The following is a 15,763-nucleotide window of genomic DNA, read 5'->3' as shown; positions in this document are numbered from 1 at the left end:
TGTATAGTATCTTATAAAAAAAAGTCTAGTATAGTTTCCCCCTAAGAAAAGTCTACTGGCTCAGGGAATGTGACGAGGGAGACTATGCAAGGTTATAGAACCAAATGATTTATAAAACTATGGAATGCACAAAACAAACGGGAGTGTGCAGCGATGAAAGCAGTGCATTTGTACTGTGGTGTTGAAGGTGCAAACCCCAAAAGAAGGAACAGAGAGAGAGAGAGCGAGAGAGAGAGAGAGAGAGAGAGAGCCCAGGTGCGCTTCATCAAGCTGACGACCTTCTCTTGTCAGCCAAGTACCTGCTGAGGTTTCCGCCTTCAAGACAGTGGGAGGGTCGTAACATAAAAAAAGAGAAGTATAGCATGGCTTTGAAATATAAAAACCTTTAGTATACTAAACCAGTAAAATGTCATATGTGTTCAAATGTTTTTCTAATCTTGCATCCTTGCATTTCATTTCAAGAAATTCCCTCTCGGTGTTCCTGAAATATGAGTTAAAGAGAACGGCTGACGTGAGGTAACCATCACCTTGATCTCGGACCTCCAATATTTAATGTTTTAACCTAGATAGACGTTTGTGCCAAATATGAAGAAATGATCTCAAGACGTTCCTCAGAGGAATCCTTTGAGCGTTTGGCAGAAAGACGGTCTGGGTGTGTCTGTGTAAAACATCTGGAAGTTTAGATCGACATAACAAACTAATACAAGCAGCAGTTACTTTAAAAATGAATTTATTTATTAATACAGTGGTATACTTAGAAATGTGACGCAAAATGAGAAAACAAGAAGAAGTTTAACCAAAGAAACATAAAAATAAATAAAAATGTCAGCCACACGGGAAAATAAACTAGTGTTGTGTTGAAGCAGTGTTATCATATCAAAAGAAAATAGTACCGATGTGCCATAATAAATTGTCTATTAGTACAAAAATACATTTCAGGGCACACAATACAGCATCCAGTATCACAAATAAAGGAAGGGACCACTCTTCACAGCAGACCCCCTCAGATACATCTTTTAAAATCATTTAAACCAAGCACTTCTCTATTTTGTAAATAAGAATAAAAAGTTTTCTGACTGTTAAAAATGCCTTAAGTAGTGTGTGTATATGTTGGTAGAAAAGTCAGACTTATTACTGCTTATGTCAGTTCCAAGGCTCAGGGGTATAACCAGAATACAAACATAACCAATGTAACCGCTTTCTCTTTTTAACAAACATTTTCTCTTTTATACAAAATAACAAAGATGTACAAAAGTTCATTTACAGAGAACCAAGGCCATATACTAGCAATATGTACAGCAACAATTTATCATCTTCTAGCTTTTTGTATTTCCTCAAACTTCATATGCATAGCAGTAAAAGAAAGCATACCTTTTCATCAGCCTCAATTATTCTCGTGTGCTAAATCCAAGTTCACCGTTTATGAGAAAATGCAGAGACAACTTTTTCTTCCGTAGTGATCGCTATAACTGAAGAAACCGATGTTTTAAAGTTTCACTGAAAAGTTAATATGCAGATAAGGCATCACTGCTTGCAGTGTACGATGGGATTTTCATGTGTTGAACTTAGTAGTAGCAGGCTTCTGGACCTGAGTCATAGCACATGCATAGATCTCTAGACAGCAGGAGTTTGTAAAATCAAGTCAGTATATTTATCTACGGTAAAACATTGCTACAAAACATCAGTTTTAAACAGAGAGAGCCCCGTCAGAACAAATGGGCATCTGATACTAATACTTAACCTTCATTCTTCTTCTTCTTTTTTTTTTTTCATCTTTATGATGCCTACATCTTCCTTCATGAGTCAGGGTCAGCATTTTTCAAGTCCTCAGAGATCTTTCATGAGTGAAACGCATGACCACATAACTCACAAACAAAAGTTTTGCATATACCAACTTTGCTGTTTGTGAGTTTTTTTTTTTTTTTTTTTTTTTTTTTTTAACAGTACGACAAAATCCCATTGCAATATTAAATGAGTTTCCAAAATTCTCCTTTTTTTCTGCACCGCTCTGACCTTTTACAAAATTAGCTAAAAAAGTCTAAACGAGATTATTCAGTCTGTGGCACTGGTCATGCATTCCAACTTCAGTTCCTTTGTTTGAATAACTTGTTTTAATCTTTATTTTTTGCAAGCCTTGAAAGCACCGAAAAAAAGGGAAAAGAACAAGAGTACAGCGTCTGGGGATGCTGGACTCCTCCGACTCTCCTTGTGTGTGTCGATTTTTTTCTTTTTTTAATTTTTAGGGCACAGTTAACAACGTGGGAGTGTCAGGTTCACACTTCCTCGAGCATCGTGCACCCTGCCATGGTGGAGGGAGCCCGGCAGGGGCAACTGAGGTCCCCTGTTTATCACATTCAGTAACAGGCCAGCTGTTGCCCTCTTCAGAAGTGGTCAATGAGCACAGACACACAGTTTGCACCCACCAGGTAGTTTGGGTCTCCAGGGAGAGATTTGTTCTGCCAGGTTTTGGGATCACCTGCAGGAAAGAGAGACATGATGTCAGCTGCTGGAGCCCCGCCCTTCCTCTTTAAAATGCAGACATGGGGATGCACCGGTCCAACGTTTTCTGTCCCGATAGTGATGCCTGTGTTTTGGCGTATCAATCGGTAAAGTCAGGCTTGACTTTAACAAGACTTAAGATGTAACAAATAAATACATAGATATCTAGTGTTACTTATTATTGAAGTAATTAATAGTGCACCAGCAACTTGCTGAAAAATCTTTAAAATGAACAGAAATTACAATTGAAGTGTAAAATTTCGAAATGCAGTAATTTATTTTTTTCAAAACTTAAACAGGAAGTCAAATCCGAGTATATAATGCATCATAAACATATAATTATATAGATCTGCTCCATTGTCACTTATACCCAATGCAGCGGTTTGAGTCAGTATCGTTTAGCATATTGGTATCGGTGCACCCCGAACAAAAACACAACAAAATGCCCAAAACAAAAAAGGGAATATTCTGATGCATCATAAATAAAACAAGTCTCAGTGAGAACACGTACGACTGATGATGATTTAATGAAACATAAAAGCAGGAAATTAATTCCTGTTGCCAACCATGAGTTTGTGTGATTAGTTAATGTTTAATTGATCATTCAAAATGTAATTAATGTTAACTCAGTTACTTCATGCATTAATTCATATGCCACCATATTAACTATAATCCAGTGACATAAGTGCATGTGATCAGCCTCGGAAAACACAGCAGTGCTGGTTCTCAAGGAAATATAAAGCTGTTTTAGGAGGTCAGATTCCAAAATCGTCATATTGTTGAATGACGCAACGGTCTTGTTTATGTTTATTAGGCTGGTAGCCTAATTTAGCTACTAACTGCGAACAGTAACTTGAGTTGCATTGTGGGTAATGTAGGCACCATGTTTGGAGAAGGAAGAAGGATGTGTGGAATGCAAAAAAGATGTTAGAATGTGTTTTGTTGTCCTTTACTGTATTACTGTTTGTCCTTACTTGCTTGTTTTGTCCAATCAACATACAAACAACCCACAGACATTCGGTTTACTGTCCTATGAGAAACTGAACTCTGAACTAACTAACATTTGGCATTCTTGCTCAAAATAGGTTTTAATTATAAAAATGGTTGATACAATTTCTGTGACTGACTCGACTATTCAATCGACTAAATGTTTTAGCTCAAGTGGCACTGGAGTATTTGTTGTTGTTGTTATAACTCTCTGGAAGCCTAAGATTTGAATGATCAAGACTCCTCAGTTTATATTAAGCGAACCAATCAAATCTCCAAAACAGCACAAGCATGAAGAAGAAATGAGAGGAATATGGAAAACAGAGGACATGATTTAAATGAGTCAAAAACTTCTCCTCTCTAAACACAAAAGCCAGCCCAAAGACCCCAAAAGGACAGAGGACAGCGTACCCGACGAGGAGTCGGAGGATTTTAGAGCAAAAGACCAACCATCAGGGGTCATAGACGCACAGTGAGGTAAGCGCAGCTCCACTGGCTTCAGGAACTTGAGTCCATGCGGTCCACACATCACCAGCGGACTTAGCAGCGTTTCTCCTGCACGGACACACAAGATTTAAATTCCACAACTTAAACCTGCAGGAATTAATCAGCACACCGGATTATTTATTACCCAATCAAGAGGCAAAATGGAGTTAGGCCTTCATGGTGATTGATAATTAACTGTTAACTGACTTGCCAGATTAATTAAATTACCACACTCCCTCCGTGCTTAATGTTAATCTAAAAAATACCCTAAATATAACTGCTGGGATGTTAATTTATTTCACAGCTAATTTCTAACTTTGTAACCTCTGTTTTGCCTGTACATCAAGTATTCAGTTTGTTTTATCCGCTTAGGACTTTTATGTTTATACTTATGAGTTTTGTGTGTACCTGTAGTCAGTTACAAATGTATACAATCTTAGATAATGCAGGAATCAAATGTACAATTATCCAATAAAAGGTACTGCTCAAACACTCCTGAAGTAGCACTTAATTAAAAGAAACACATGTAGGCATTCAAATTCTGCATTGGTTCTAAAACTAAAAAGTCCCCAACTCCCTTGTTTACTGAGGCTATTGTATAACTTTAAGTTGTTTTTCTTCCTCTGATCGTAATATGCTCCTTGACATTATTCAGACATAAAGAAAGGACTGACCTTTCTCCTTGTCGAGGGGCGGCAGGATGCTGTTGTCCCGGCACACCTTGAAGTAAATCTCCTGTTCCACGCTCTCGGGGATGGCACCCTGGGGTATGATGATGCTGACGCCCGTCTCGATGGAGCTCAAGACCCCTCCGTTACAGTTGAAGATCCCCCGGGCGGTGGCCACCACCGTGTGTCCTTCATCCTCGTCGTCATCATCCAGCGTGCTGGGGCTGAGGGACGGTGCACAAAAGTTAGCATCATCAGTCAAAACAGTGTAGGTGTAGAAAGTTGCACAGCAGAGGACACAAGAACAAACCCCCTGTGAACAAACAAGTCTCTTTTTGTCTTTCAGCAGCTCGGTAATTACCCTCAGAGAACTTCCTGCTGCTGTTCAATGTGAAAATGAGTTTCTCACCTTACGGGGATGGCCTTGGGAATGGCGTTGATGTTATTGTGCTGGTATTTGGGCCTGTTGTCCATAGTGCGTGTGAAAGTGTCCAGACCACTGTCATGGTCGTGGGGCTGTGGTGACAGTGTAGGCTTCCCACTGCTGTTGTTCACCACACTGGGCTTACTGAGGAGGTCCGTCTTCACCTGTGTGTCGTTGGGCAGCAGGTTGTGGTTGAACTTGGGGCTCTCAAACTTGCGCTCAAAGGGCCGGGCGGAGCTGGTGTACGGCTTGGGGACGTAGCGGTTATAGCTCGTTGGAGCAGGAGCACCCAGCGTCTTTGGGGGTCCCGTATCAGTGCCATTGACTGGGGATTTGTCGGGGAGGCCCCTCGGGGGCAGGTAGCCACCAGGAGCGGGTTCATCTCTGCTGGCCGGCCTGAGAGCTGGCAGCTCGGGTTTAGGATTGTGTGAACTCAATAGCTCGGGTATGGCTGGAAATGGTTGAAGGAAGATACAATCACTTAAACACAGTTTTTGTCAAACTATTACATTGTTGCACTTTAGAAGAGAGAGCTTACCGTCATTGGGGCTGAGCTTGAGCAGTGTGTTGGGTGGGATGGCGGACGCTGGGGCCCCATACTGTGATGATGGGCTGATTTGGGGCAATGGTTCATATCTTTTCTCCACTGGACTCACCTTCTCTCCAGACTCAACTCTGCAGCACACAAACAATACGGTTAACAAAACAATTGAGATTCTGCAGCTGGTGGAGTTGTGTCCATCAGCCAACAATGCTGACATGAGGTGTAGTTCTACCTGTTGTATGGGTAGGACAGCTGAGCTGGTTTGGGCAGATCGTGGAAGCGGTTGATGCCAGGACTAGGTTGGCCCATGGCCTTGCTGTCGAAGCTACGGCGATCAAAGTAGGACAACTGCTTCCTGTAGTACTCCTCATCCTCATCTGGGTCATAGTGGTTAGAACGCATTACATCATCCAGGGGTTTAGTATGAGGCTTCTGTGGCTCAGGGGCCCTGCAGAGGAAGCAAAAAGAAACAAGTAAAACAGCTGCAGAGATTTAAACTGCAGGGAAAGACTAAAGCCCGCTGGACGACGTTTTGATGGAAAACATCCTGACTGTCATTTCAGGCTTGATGTCGGTTACACTGCGTTTATTTGAAGACTAAATTAAATTAATAAGCAGGTTTGAAAACAATCTGGACCTCCCTGATGGGGTGAAGAGCTCAGGACCGCCATGAGACCTTCTCACAGCAGGGATCAATGACATTCCCAATGAACCCTGTAAAACGGGCAGAACTGGTAGTCTTGGTAGCCTTTCGTGTCTTTGCACACCACTCCAGAGTCTGACTTGCTACACAGTGACTTGTGTCCACTAGGTGGAGCTCAAACAACCATTTATAATTCCAAGATGCCTTTGCAAGGGTCTCCGAGTTGTCCTTCACCCACCTACTTTGAAGGCTGGGGTCCTGTGAGGACTACATACCTATAGCTGGATTTCTCCTGCTCCAGGTTGCTGAGGGAATTGGCTTTGAGGACTGGGCCAGGTGCAATCACAGGTTTAGGAACATCTGCAGGCTGAAACGCGCAAAGGGAAGGTGTCAAATTAACGGATTGCACACACATGGATATCTGTGCCTGACAGCTCACAAGCCAGAGGATTACAAAACAGACGGTAGTTTCACAAAAACAAGCTTGCAGTTTGAAGCCCGTCTATTCTGCAGTTTTTTGACTGCAGTTTGGGAAAAGATAATTTGGCCTCTGGAGCATTTTTGGTTATCTTGTGCTGCTTTCAAATACTTGCATATCAAGTACTAATTCTTAAACCTCTTTAATAGCTAAAAAAAGCTCCCATCTGAAATTTAGCCTAACATGACCCACCTTGTACCAGGCAATAATGTTGTTTAAATTTAGAGTAACAATATGATCTCAGTTATCTAACTCTTTGAGTGTGTGACCTGGCTGCAATTTTCCATTTGGATAGTTCTCCAACTCCAGAATCTTTCTTTGTTATCAATGTTTATAACTGTGATGAGGTTCTTTTAGAGATTCAAATGTAGAGTTACACGGTGTTCACATTACTTTGTAGCATATGGGTATGACATGTGCTTGACCCATTGAGGTGACAGCCGTACAACTCTGTGAGGAACTCACCCTGAGAGCCGATTCTCCTCCTTCTTTAGCCCGGTCCACAGAAACAGACCGTTTATTCTCAAACATCTTCACTCTGTTGAGCACCGACTGTGGTTTCATGGCCGGGTCGTCGTCCATGTCTTCCCGTGGCGGAGGAGGGAGGGGTTTGGAGCCCGGAGAAATCGCTGGCTCACCAGGAGAGGACAGGGTCTCTGGCTTAGGAGGGGGAATCGTGGGTTCAGAGTTCATCATAGGGTCATGCATCCCTTGCTTAAAGCCACGGTTTGCAGGCCCAGGAATGTAGGTGGGCCTCAGACCAGAGTCACCGTAATACTGCTTTGGGGGCTCTGGCGATCGAGGTGAATTAATGGGGAAGCCGTGAGGTTCTGCCTCATAGGGGGAGCGGGCATCATAGCCAGCTGGGGGCGGGGGCTCATCGTAACGAATGGGCCCAGCTTTACTGTGCCGTCGTCTGCCATCATAGCCCAATGGAGGGGCCTCGTCATAACGCGGCTGAGTGGGGCTGTAGTCCCTCCCTGGTCCGTCGTCATAGGGCGACCGAGCGTTGTATCCCATGGGTTGCTGGTGGCCCGGCTGGTACCCTGCGGGCTGGGAGGACGAGGTCTGCTGGTCATAGGGGGGCCACTGTTCGTTGTAATGAGGCACACGGTTGTCGTAGTGCAGGTGAGAGTCAGTGTTGTGAGGCTTTGGTTCTGTGTAGCCTCCATCGTATCCGTAAGGCGGGTGGTCGTAATCGCGGTATGGCTGTTTGTCCTGGAACGGCTGGTGACAGTAGCTCAAAGACTGCTTCAGGCCATGGTTGATTCGCACAGGGTCCTCCATATTGTACAGATCTTTCTTGTACATCTGTGAAGAAACAACACTAAATGAATTCATCCATTACATCGTCATCATTTTGCGCTTTTAACAATCGCCATGTTGGAGGACAGAAAGAAAAACGCTTTCCCAACACCAGATTGAGAATAATTTCAAGATTACATTCAGAACTGGAACATAAACTGAAACCGTGAGGAATTTAACATGTATAAAATCAACCAAATCCTTAGAAAATAAATCCCTTTCCTATTTGATGAAACAAAAATCAATTCAAAGTGCAATTACACAAGCAAACCTTTGTCCATTATTCAAAAACAGTTCTGAATGTCTGTTTGACAAGATGCCTCTCAAGAATGATTACAATCCATATGGACACAACTGGGTTTTACACATTAACACATTTTATAAATAGTGAACTACCGGTAACAAGCAATTTGCACATTTCTGAAAGGCCTCATTTCAAACAAATGATGTGTAGCCTGTAGACAGCAAATCTATTTACAGTACTTCCTATGGAAGAAGGTTGATTTGAAGTCATCTACTCCGGACAAAAATACTAAACGGAAGACACAATGCAGTGTGCTGATTTTTAGATGTGGGATATTGCTTGATGGAAATCATTACCAAGAGTACTGTCTGCAGGTTAGCTTTCATCATGCAACCAACATTCAGTTTGCATCTAATGCTACTGGCACTACAACAGACGACACATCAACCACTATGATGCCATTGTAAGTGCTACTATCGTTCATCTACAGAAGAGAGTTAAAGCTGAAAGGAACCCAAAAAAGATTAGGAGCCATGCAAAGGAAGTAAGAGGCAACAGTTAGGGCTGGTTGTGGATGTCTTCACCCTGGTCAAAGACTCAGATGCACCAATCCTTCTGGTCTCCCAGCCCACTGTGGTGCATGTGGACTAGTCTGTCGCACATTTTCTCTGGGAGCCAGAGGCACACAGTGGACTCAGTGAGTCACACAGTGTGGGCATGTCATGCAGAGAGCGAGTGGAAAGCATGTGCGAGAAAACAGGCAGTTAAAACAGCAGGCTGTGGCCCAGGCCCGGTCCGAGTGGCTGGTGAAACAGCGGGTACCTTTGGTTCTGGACCAGGCGGTCCAGATGGGTAGGGTTCATGTGGTGATGGGGGCTGAATAAGCTCAGGGGCAGGGCTGGGGCTGCTAAGTGAGTCAGCCAGAGGAGCTGCGGCTGCAGCAGGAGGCTCCTCTAGGTGCATACCCTCAAGATGTACAGGCTGCTCAACAGCAGGGGGCGCTACCGCCGGCGGAGGCAACGAGGACATGGGCAGAGCAGCCTCATCTTGCTGTGAAGTATTGTTAAGAGACATTTATAACACAGCCTGCCAAGGGCACATAAAGTACAGCTCACCCCAACACCATGATCTTCTTCCTTACACTGTTTTACGCCAGCCAGAGAATGTGGTTAGAATAGATAACATACCAGTAGCTTCTAAAACAAGTATATTACTTAGAAAAGGACATTTAATCTTAACAAAGGTCAGGACACAACACTGTACACAAGGGAGCTATTCCTCAGCTCGGCAGTACTTTTAGCCATCAACCGTCTCTGACGGGTGCAGCCTGCAAAGCTAGATATTCATTTTACCTGTTGCGGAGCGGCCATCTTGAACCCGGCAGGGTCTATGCGACTGGCTGGGTCGGGCTGCACAGGGTGCTGGTATCCAGGGTAACCAGGGGTGTCCGGAATTACAGGTGGGTCTTCTCGCACGGGCTCGGAAGAGCGGGTGATAGCGGGCTCCGTGGGCAGACCCACTTCGTCGTTCAAAGTCTCGTCCAGTTCCTGGTCGGTGTACGCTCCACCCTCCGTGTCCGTGTCTTCGTAGTCAGAAGTGTGGCGGCTGTCCGTGCTATACATGGAGTATTCACTTCCTGGCGCAGACAGGTAGGACAGACGGTCGTCGTGGATGTCCAAGTCATCCTCTGTAGTGCCATCCGCCTGAGCAGAGAAATGATAATGAATTAATCACCCAGCGAGACGAACAGGAATCAAATAATATTGTTGAGGCATCAGGAATCACACAACAGTCTCTCACCTTGCCCTCTGACACCCACACCAACTGGTTCTGCTGTTGCTGGATTGTTTCTTTCAGAGCTCCGTACCAGCCATCATTCATATTGTTCATGTTGATGGTGGCTTAAAGAGAGTATTTTTTTGGTCACTATCACTTCAAGAAGAATAAAACATGTAAAAAAGAGACAATATACACTCTGCACACTTACTGGTGAACAGGTGGTGATTATTCTTCCTCAGTTTGATGGCTCTCTCATAGAGCTTCCTGGCGCTCTTCCTGGACTCTGGACACAGTCTGGTCCTCATGTTCTTCACACCCTGCTTAGTATCAGGATTTAGGAAGACTACAATCGGGTACCACTGAGCGTAGTTCAGCCTGTCCACAGCGTTCGGGGTAATGTCGAGGACAGCATGTTTGTCCTTCATGAGATAAGGGCAGTAAAGAGGAGGGATGGAAAATATATCTGTGAAGAAATAATCTAAGAACCTAAAACGCTGTTTATGAGATATAAGGTGGCATACTCACTCTGTCAATGATCTGCTTGATGGTGTGAAGACGAATGATTCCTGAACTACGCTGGTCTGTTCCTGCATCTCTCGGTTCACTCTCTGGAAAACAGGTGAAAGGGATTTATGCAGGAAAAGAAAATCTGAAGCACAAACAGATTTACTGTCCGTTGATGTTTATCTTCTACAATATATGTGCAGTATAATGTATACAAACATACTTGCAAGCTCAAAAAGATCTGTCTCTTCTCTGGAAAGTTTTTCTCGAGCAACATCAGCGATCGGCCCAAATATCACCACAGGTCTCAGGAAACCAGCTGTACAGAAATCATTTTTTTTATAAAGACTTATGAAGAAATATAGGCAATATTCTAGGAGACATAGTCAGAGTCCTCACCCTCTCTCAGTACAACTCTTTCATAAGCCGGGAACTTTGTCTGGACTGGCTGGGAAGAGAGATCCTCTCTGCTCTTCCTCAGGTTCCTCTTTGAACTCCGAAGACCACGAAACCTCCAGAAGTCCGCCCTGTCGCCCCCCGCTGTTTTGGGGAGAGTGTATTGCACGCTGGACAGCTGCTCTGCTCTGTAAACAAATGGCAGAAAGACAGATAGTCTTTAATGTAACACAAACTAATGGATGCGTCATAAATTTGGCACAGATAAACTAAACACTGCCAATGCCTAAGGACACTACATGGCAACGACAATCATAACACATTTAATATTAATGAGGGAACTGACTAACTGTTGTGGCAAACATTTATCAAGCATGTCACTCTTTGAGATAACTGACATGATTCAAGCCAAAGCAGACACAGGAAAACATTTTAACCCGCAGATGAAAACCTAGTTATCTAATTTGGATTATAATGTCATGCATAAAAAAAAAAAAAGTATAACTTCTATTATTCTTAATGGTCTGTTTTTTTATGTAACTTCTATATTTTAGCATCTACTGTATTTTATTTTCAAATGATATTGTCTATTTGCCCTTGTTTAATTGTTTTTTTTGGAAAGCACTTTGAACCACATCGTATGAGAAGTGCTCTATAAATAAAGTGTATTATTATTACTATTATATGTCTCTCAGGTCACCTGTTTTTGTTGGGGATGATGCCCCTCTCCACCTCTTGGTGATTCTTGCCGATGCGAATAGCCAGCCAGGAGCCCAGCTTCCCGTTGTAGAGGGTGTCCACCACACGGAACACCTCACCCTTGTTAAAGCTTAACCCATACGGAGATTCCTTCTCATATTCAAAGTGTGTCCGGATGTAGAAGGAGTCCCCAACATCCGACTCCACAATCCGCCGATACACTGAGCAGGAGAGAGCGAGTCAGAAACATTGGGCTATTGTGATCAATATAAATTAACCTTTCATCTCATCTCCTTACTCACTTCACTTACCATCTTTCTTCTTCTGGGCCAGAATGGTGACCTCTTCACCTTTAGGAAGGTCAAGGAGAAACAGCACCGCCTCCTCTCGGATTATGTTTGCAAAATCTACATTATTTACCTGGAATTTGGAAACAGAGATTACGGTTTTATGCTTACCACAAAGTGACATCACTGTTCATCTAGTACTTTAAAGTTTGAGTAAAGAAGTAAGCTTCATTGTTCAAAGCGTGCGTGACAGGAGGTGTACATCTCTATTTAGATAAAAGGTTTACATAGCTCTTGCTGTTCTCAGTATTGCTTGAGGAACTAAAGATTTGACTGCACTAAAAGAACTTAAGTCATTCCTCTTTATACTAAAAGAAAGGAGAAGGAGGTACAAACAGGGAGATATATGGCTTTGAGGAAAATGGAAAACACAGCTAGAGGAAACAGTTTTTTTGTGTGTGCTCCCTCGGGGCCATTGCTAAGAGACCACCATGGAGGTACAAGAATTTTGGAGCAGCCAGTATGTCAAACCATGAATGTAAAAAGGAAAAAGCTTGAGGACGCATTGCCCATGAAACATAGCTGTTTATAGACAGCATCAGGTACACATTGTTAAAAGAAAAAAAAATATTGTGACATAAAATAACTACAAGTTTTGGACGTGTAACTTTTTGCAAACTCAATTTTTTCAACAACTGATGAAAAAGAACCACTTGATTTCTAGCTGTCAGTATACACACTTGCTGTGTTACAAAATAAAGTGTCTCACCCTGAGAATTTGGTCGCCCTCCTCCAGGCCCTCCTTAGAAGCTGGACTATCCTCAAGCACTCCGGCTACAAAGATGCCCACGTCATTCCCCCCGGCCAGCCGCAGACCCACACTCTCCCCCTTCCTGAACTTCACCAGCTTCATGCTTGGCCTGAGGACGGGAAAGACTATCGTTAGGATGATTTTTATTGACATGACACCATTTGATGGAATTTCCGTCTTTCCAGAGCAAACTTAAATTTATGAATAGTTGAGTGACTCCTGGATGCGAGCCAGGTTTTCTTTTTTGCTGAGACTCTTTACCGAGCTTATAAAAGCAAAGACGTAAAAATGTTCTATAGAAAGGGAAAGGCACAGTGATAGAGAACATTTGAATACATTTAAATAATTTTGCTAAAGAGAAAAATAACCACAGTCAACTGTCTGACGCACAAACACTGACAGTTGTGCATCCAGTCGTATTCAAAACTGCATTTTAAACTTGCCAACAAACCAGTGTGTTCAGAAAGACACGTTTCTAAATAGCATGACATCTATGCTATGTTGCAGCCAAAAGGCTTTGAATAGATAACATTTTGAAAACTGTCAACTGCTACTCCAAGATGTGCTGTTATGTGAACTGCAATTAAAATTCCTCACTCTTGCCGTCACTTTTTATTAAAGTGAACTGAGATTTATGCAGTGAGGTGCTCACAAAAGGTCACTTTTTGTTTTGTAGATTTTAATAAGACTTTAATATATTTGATGGTGTGACATTGTTCACTGTTAATATTACCGTAGGATGCTATCGTCATGGGCAGCACTTGGCACAGGGGCATCAGCGGGACTGACTGGCAGGTCTACATCTGGCTGTCCAGGCTGAGCATACACCGGCTTGGGCTCTGAACCAAAACACAACCTCACGTTATTAATACAGACATACGACAAACATGTAAAACTGCACTGAACAGGTTTTCAAACAAAGAAATACTCCCGCAAACACATTCACATCACAATACCATAGATGTCAAAGTACAAATTACAAAAATTAAAAACACAACTGTTCAAAACCACACACTGGCAAAGTGTCATTACAGACGCTTGCGCAAACACACACTCAAGGCACATAGTGTCCTGAGCAGGGAGGTCAAACAGAAAGGCATCAGAGTGCTGCAGGCTGGGGAGGAACGTCAGACTCGATCAACTCATACGGTTTATTTTCATTTGGCTCCAGGCAAACTCAGCCAGGCTCAGCAGGCGTCTAGATCTAACTTTCTTTAAGTATTCTTTTTTTAAAAAGGGCAAAAATGACTAGTTCAAATAAGATTCAATTTTACTATCATGAAATCATTTAATAAAACAATTAAATGACTGATTATGATGGATGGGGAAACCCACACCCACATGTAGTATTTGCTTACAGGTACAAGATACAAATTATGGGTGTACTTAAATGTCCATGTGTTAACTTCTGATTTACAAATCACTTGTCCAACATGTACACATAATATTCAGGTTTAATGGCCGATTGTTGGATTACCGACCTGGGAGTGGTGGGAGCGGTTTCTCCTCTCGAGCAACAGCCGGTTCTTTCGGTTTGGGCAGAGGAACCTCCTCTGGTAGCTTCACTGGAGTTGAAGACGGTTTTGAGATTCGTTCGTCATCACGACTTCTGTTACTGCTGACAAAAATACATTTATTTTTGCACAATTTGTTTTTAAGCAAAGGAATGCGGGAGATTATAAATAGTGTATTCTGTAGATGTAGAGCTCAGAGGCAACAGGAGAGCTTTAAGGCCGTACACCACTCAACACAAAACCTAGACCGTACCGAATTGTCTCCTGACTGCGGTGGACACGCATTGGCCGAGAAAGGAAAAACAGGGGAGAAGAACGGCTCAGAGTCTGAGGCTGCAACGTAGTCTTGAAGGTCACTACTTTGTCTTTCCACTTTTTTTGTGCTCTATTTTTAGAGCAGCTTATCTAAGGTGTCAGAGTGGGTTCTGTCCTCCAGGTGAATTTCACAGTGTGACACTGGCTGTAGACCAGGAAAGGTTTGACTTCCATGCCAGTTTTAAAACAGTTAAGTCGCCTGAACTGATACACAGTGACCCGGGGTCAATTACGAGTCAGTAAATGATGACACAAACACCCTGTGTTTCGTTAAAAATTGACATCCTCGATGTGTTTCAAGTAAAGTAGGCTTTACGGTTTCGTCTCCAAACTCCTGGTCAAATGGCTGCTTACTGGCAGAACCTTACTGGCACAATACTGATTTATTCACTGAGTGACCAAGTAGCGTGCAGGACCCTGTTTGAACTGGCTGGAGAGGAACAAACCTCTTTTTTTAATCCATCCATGAAGAGGCCCTCTTTTTAACCTGCCAATTTTCTGAACTGAGAGAAAGGGTCATAGGTCCAGATCCCGGTTCAGATTAACAGTAACATCCTGTCCCAGCATCTCCTTGCTGTTCATTTAAATACTAAATGACTTGTACTTCAGTATCCTAGATGTGCCATGAATAAACTAATACATAATAGAGAATATTGCACACAAAATACAATCTATTCAATCAAAATAAAAAATATATATCAAGCCCGATATCCACAGATCTCAGAAAAGCTCAGCTGCAAAAGGGGAGACAGTTGACACTGATAGTTGGTGACGGCCTTTTGTTCCTTCATCGTTGGAGCTATATTGTCCTTGTGCCAAACTTGCGGTTTGCTCACAAAAACGTTCAAGAGACACGAGGATCCTGTGACTCGATCATCTCAAGTCAAAATAGGACGCCTCACTGAATAATTGATGTTATATAACATCACGTCAGCAATCTTCCTTTAAGCAATACTTGGCTGTTAGTCATCTTTGCAAAAATCAGTGCTTTGTGAGAATGAAGGGTCGTCTATTAATCTACATTAAATCTATTCAGGATTTACTAGCACTACTATTAGTAACTACTCCAACTGCATAAAGGTGGCAAACTTACGGTATTCTCCAGCTGTCGAGTTGTATTAAGTGAATACAAAGGCAGACAAATTGCAGTGAGTGAGCTTTTTTCTGGTGAAGATTTTCT

The 15,763-nt window shown here is 42.8% G+C and overlaps 1 protein-coding gene across 1 annotated transcript in view; it reads right to left on the bottom strand.

The window, feature by feature from the left end:
• Positions 1-1,895: 1,895 nt before the first annotated feature.
• tjp1b (tight junction protein 1b) overlaps positions 1,896-15,763 on the bottom strand; it is a gene marked incomplete at its 5' end in the record, with an annotated part of 61,690 nt that continues 47,822 nt past the window's right edge. The window contains 21 exons of the mRNA XM_079223284.1: positions 1,896-2,476; positions 3,898-4,041; positions 4,647-4,864; positions 5,050-5,515; positions 5,603-5,739; positions 5,841-6,056; positions 6,527-6,618; positions 7,195-8,040; positions 9,101-9,328; positions 9,631-9,981; positions 10,079-10,179; positions 10,266-10,476; positions 10,583-10,665; positions 10,785-10,880; positions 10,961-11,145; positions 11,658-11,877; positions 11,968-12,076; positions 12,713-12,863; positions 13,488-13,593; positions 14,236-14,369; positions 15,677-15,688. Of these exons, the coding sequence (XP_079079410.1) occupies positions 2,382-2,476; positions 3,898-4,041; positions 4,647-4,864; positions 5,050-5,515; positions 5,603-5,739; positions 5,841-6,056; positions 6,527-6,618; positions 7,195-8,040; positions 9,101-9,328; positions 9,631-9,981; positions 10,079-10,179; positions 10,266-10,476; positions 10,583-10,665; positions 10,785-10,880; positions 10,961-11,145; positions 11,658-11,877; positions 11,968-12,076; positions 12,713-12,863; positions 13,488-13,593; positions 14,236-14,369; positions 15,677-15,688 (4,201 nt within the window). The 3' untranslated portion in view covers positions 1,896-2,381. The remainder of the gene's footprint in view (positions 2,477-3,897; positions 4,042-4,646; positions 4,865-5,049; positions 5,516-5,602; positions 5,740-5,840; positions 6,057-6,526; positions 6,619-7,194; positions 8,041-9,100; positions 9,329-9,630; positions 9,982-10,078; positions 10,180-10,265; positions 10,477-10,582; positions 10,666-10,784; positions 10,881-10,960; positions 11,146-11,657; positions 11,878-11,967; positions 12,077-12,712; positions 12,864-13,487; positions 13,594-14,235; positions 14,370-15,676; positions 15,689-15,763) is intronic.

Source organism: Taurulus bubalis (genome assembly GCF_910589615.1).
Source record: "Taurulus bubalis genome assembly, chromosome: 9".
NCBI classification, from domain to species: Eukaryota; Metazoa; Chordata; class Actinopteri; order Perciformes; family Cottidae; genus Taurulus; species Taurulus bubalis.
This window is presented reverse-complemented; position numbering and strand designations above follow the sequence as displayed.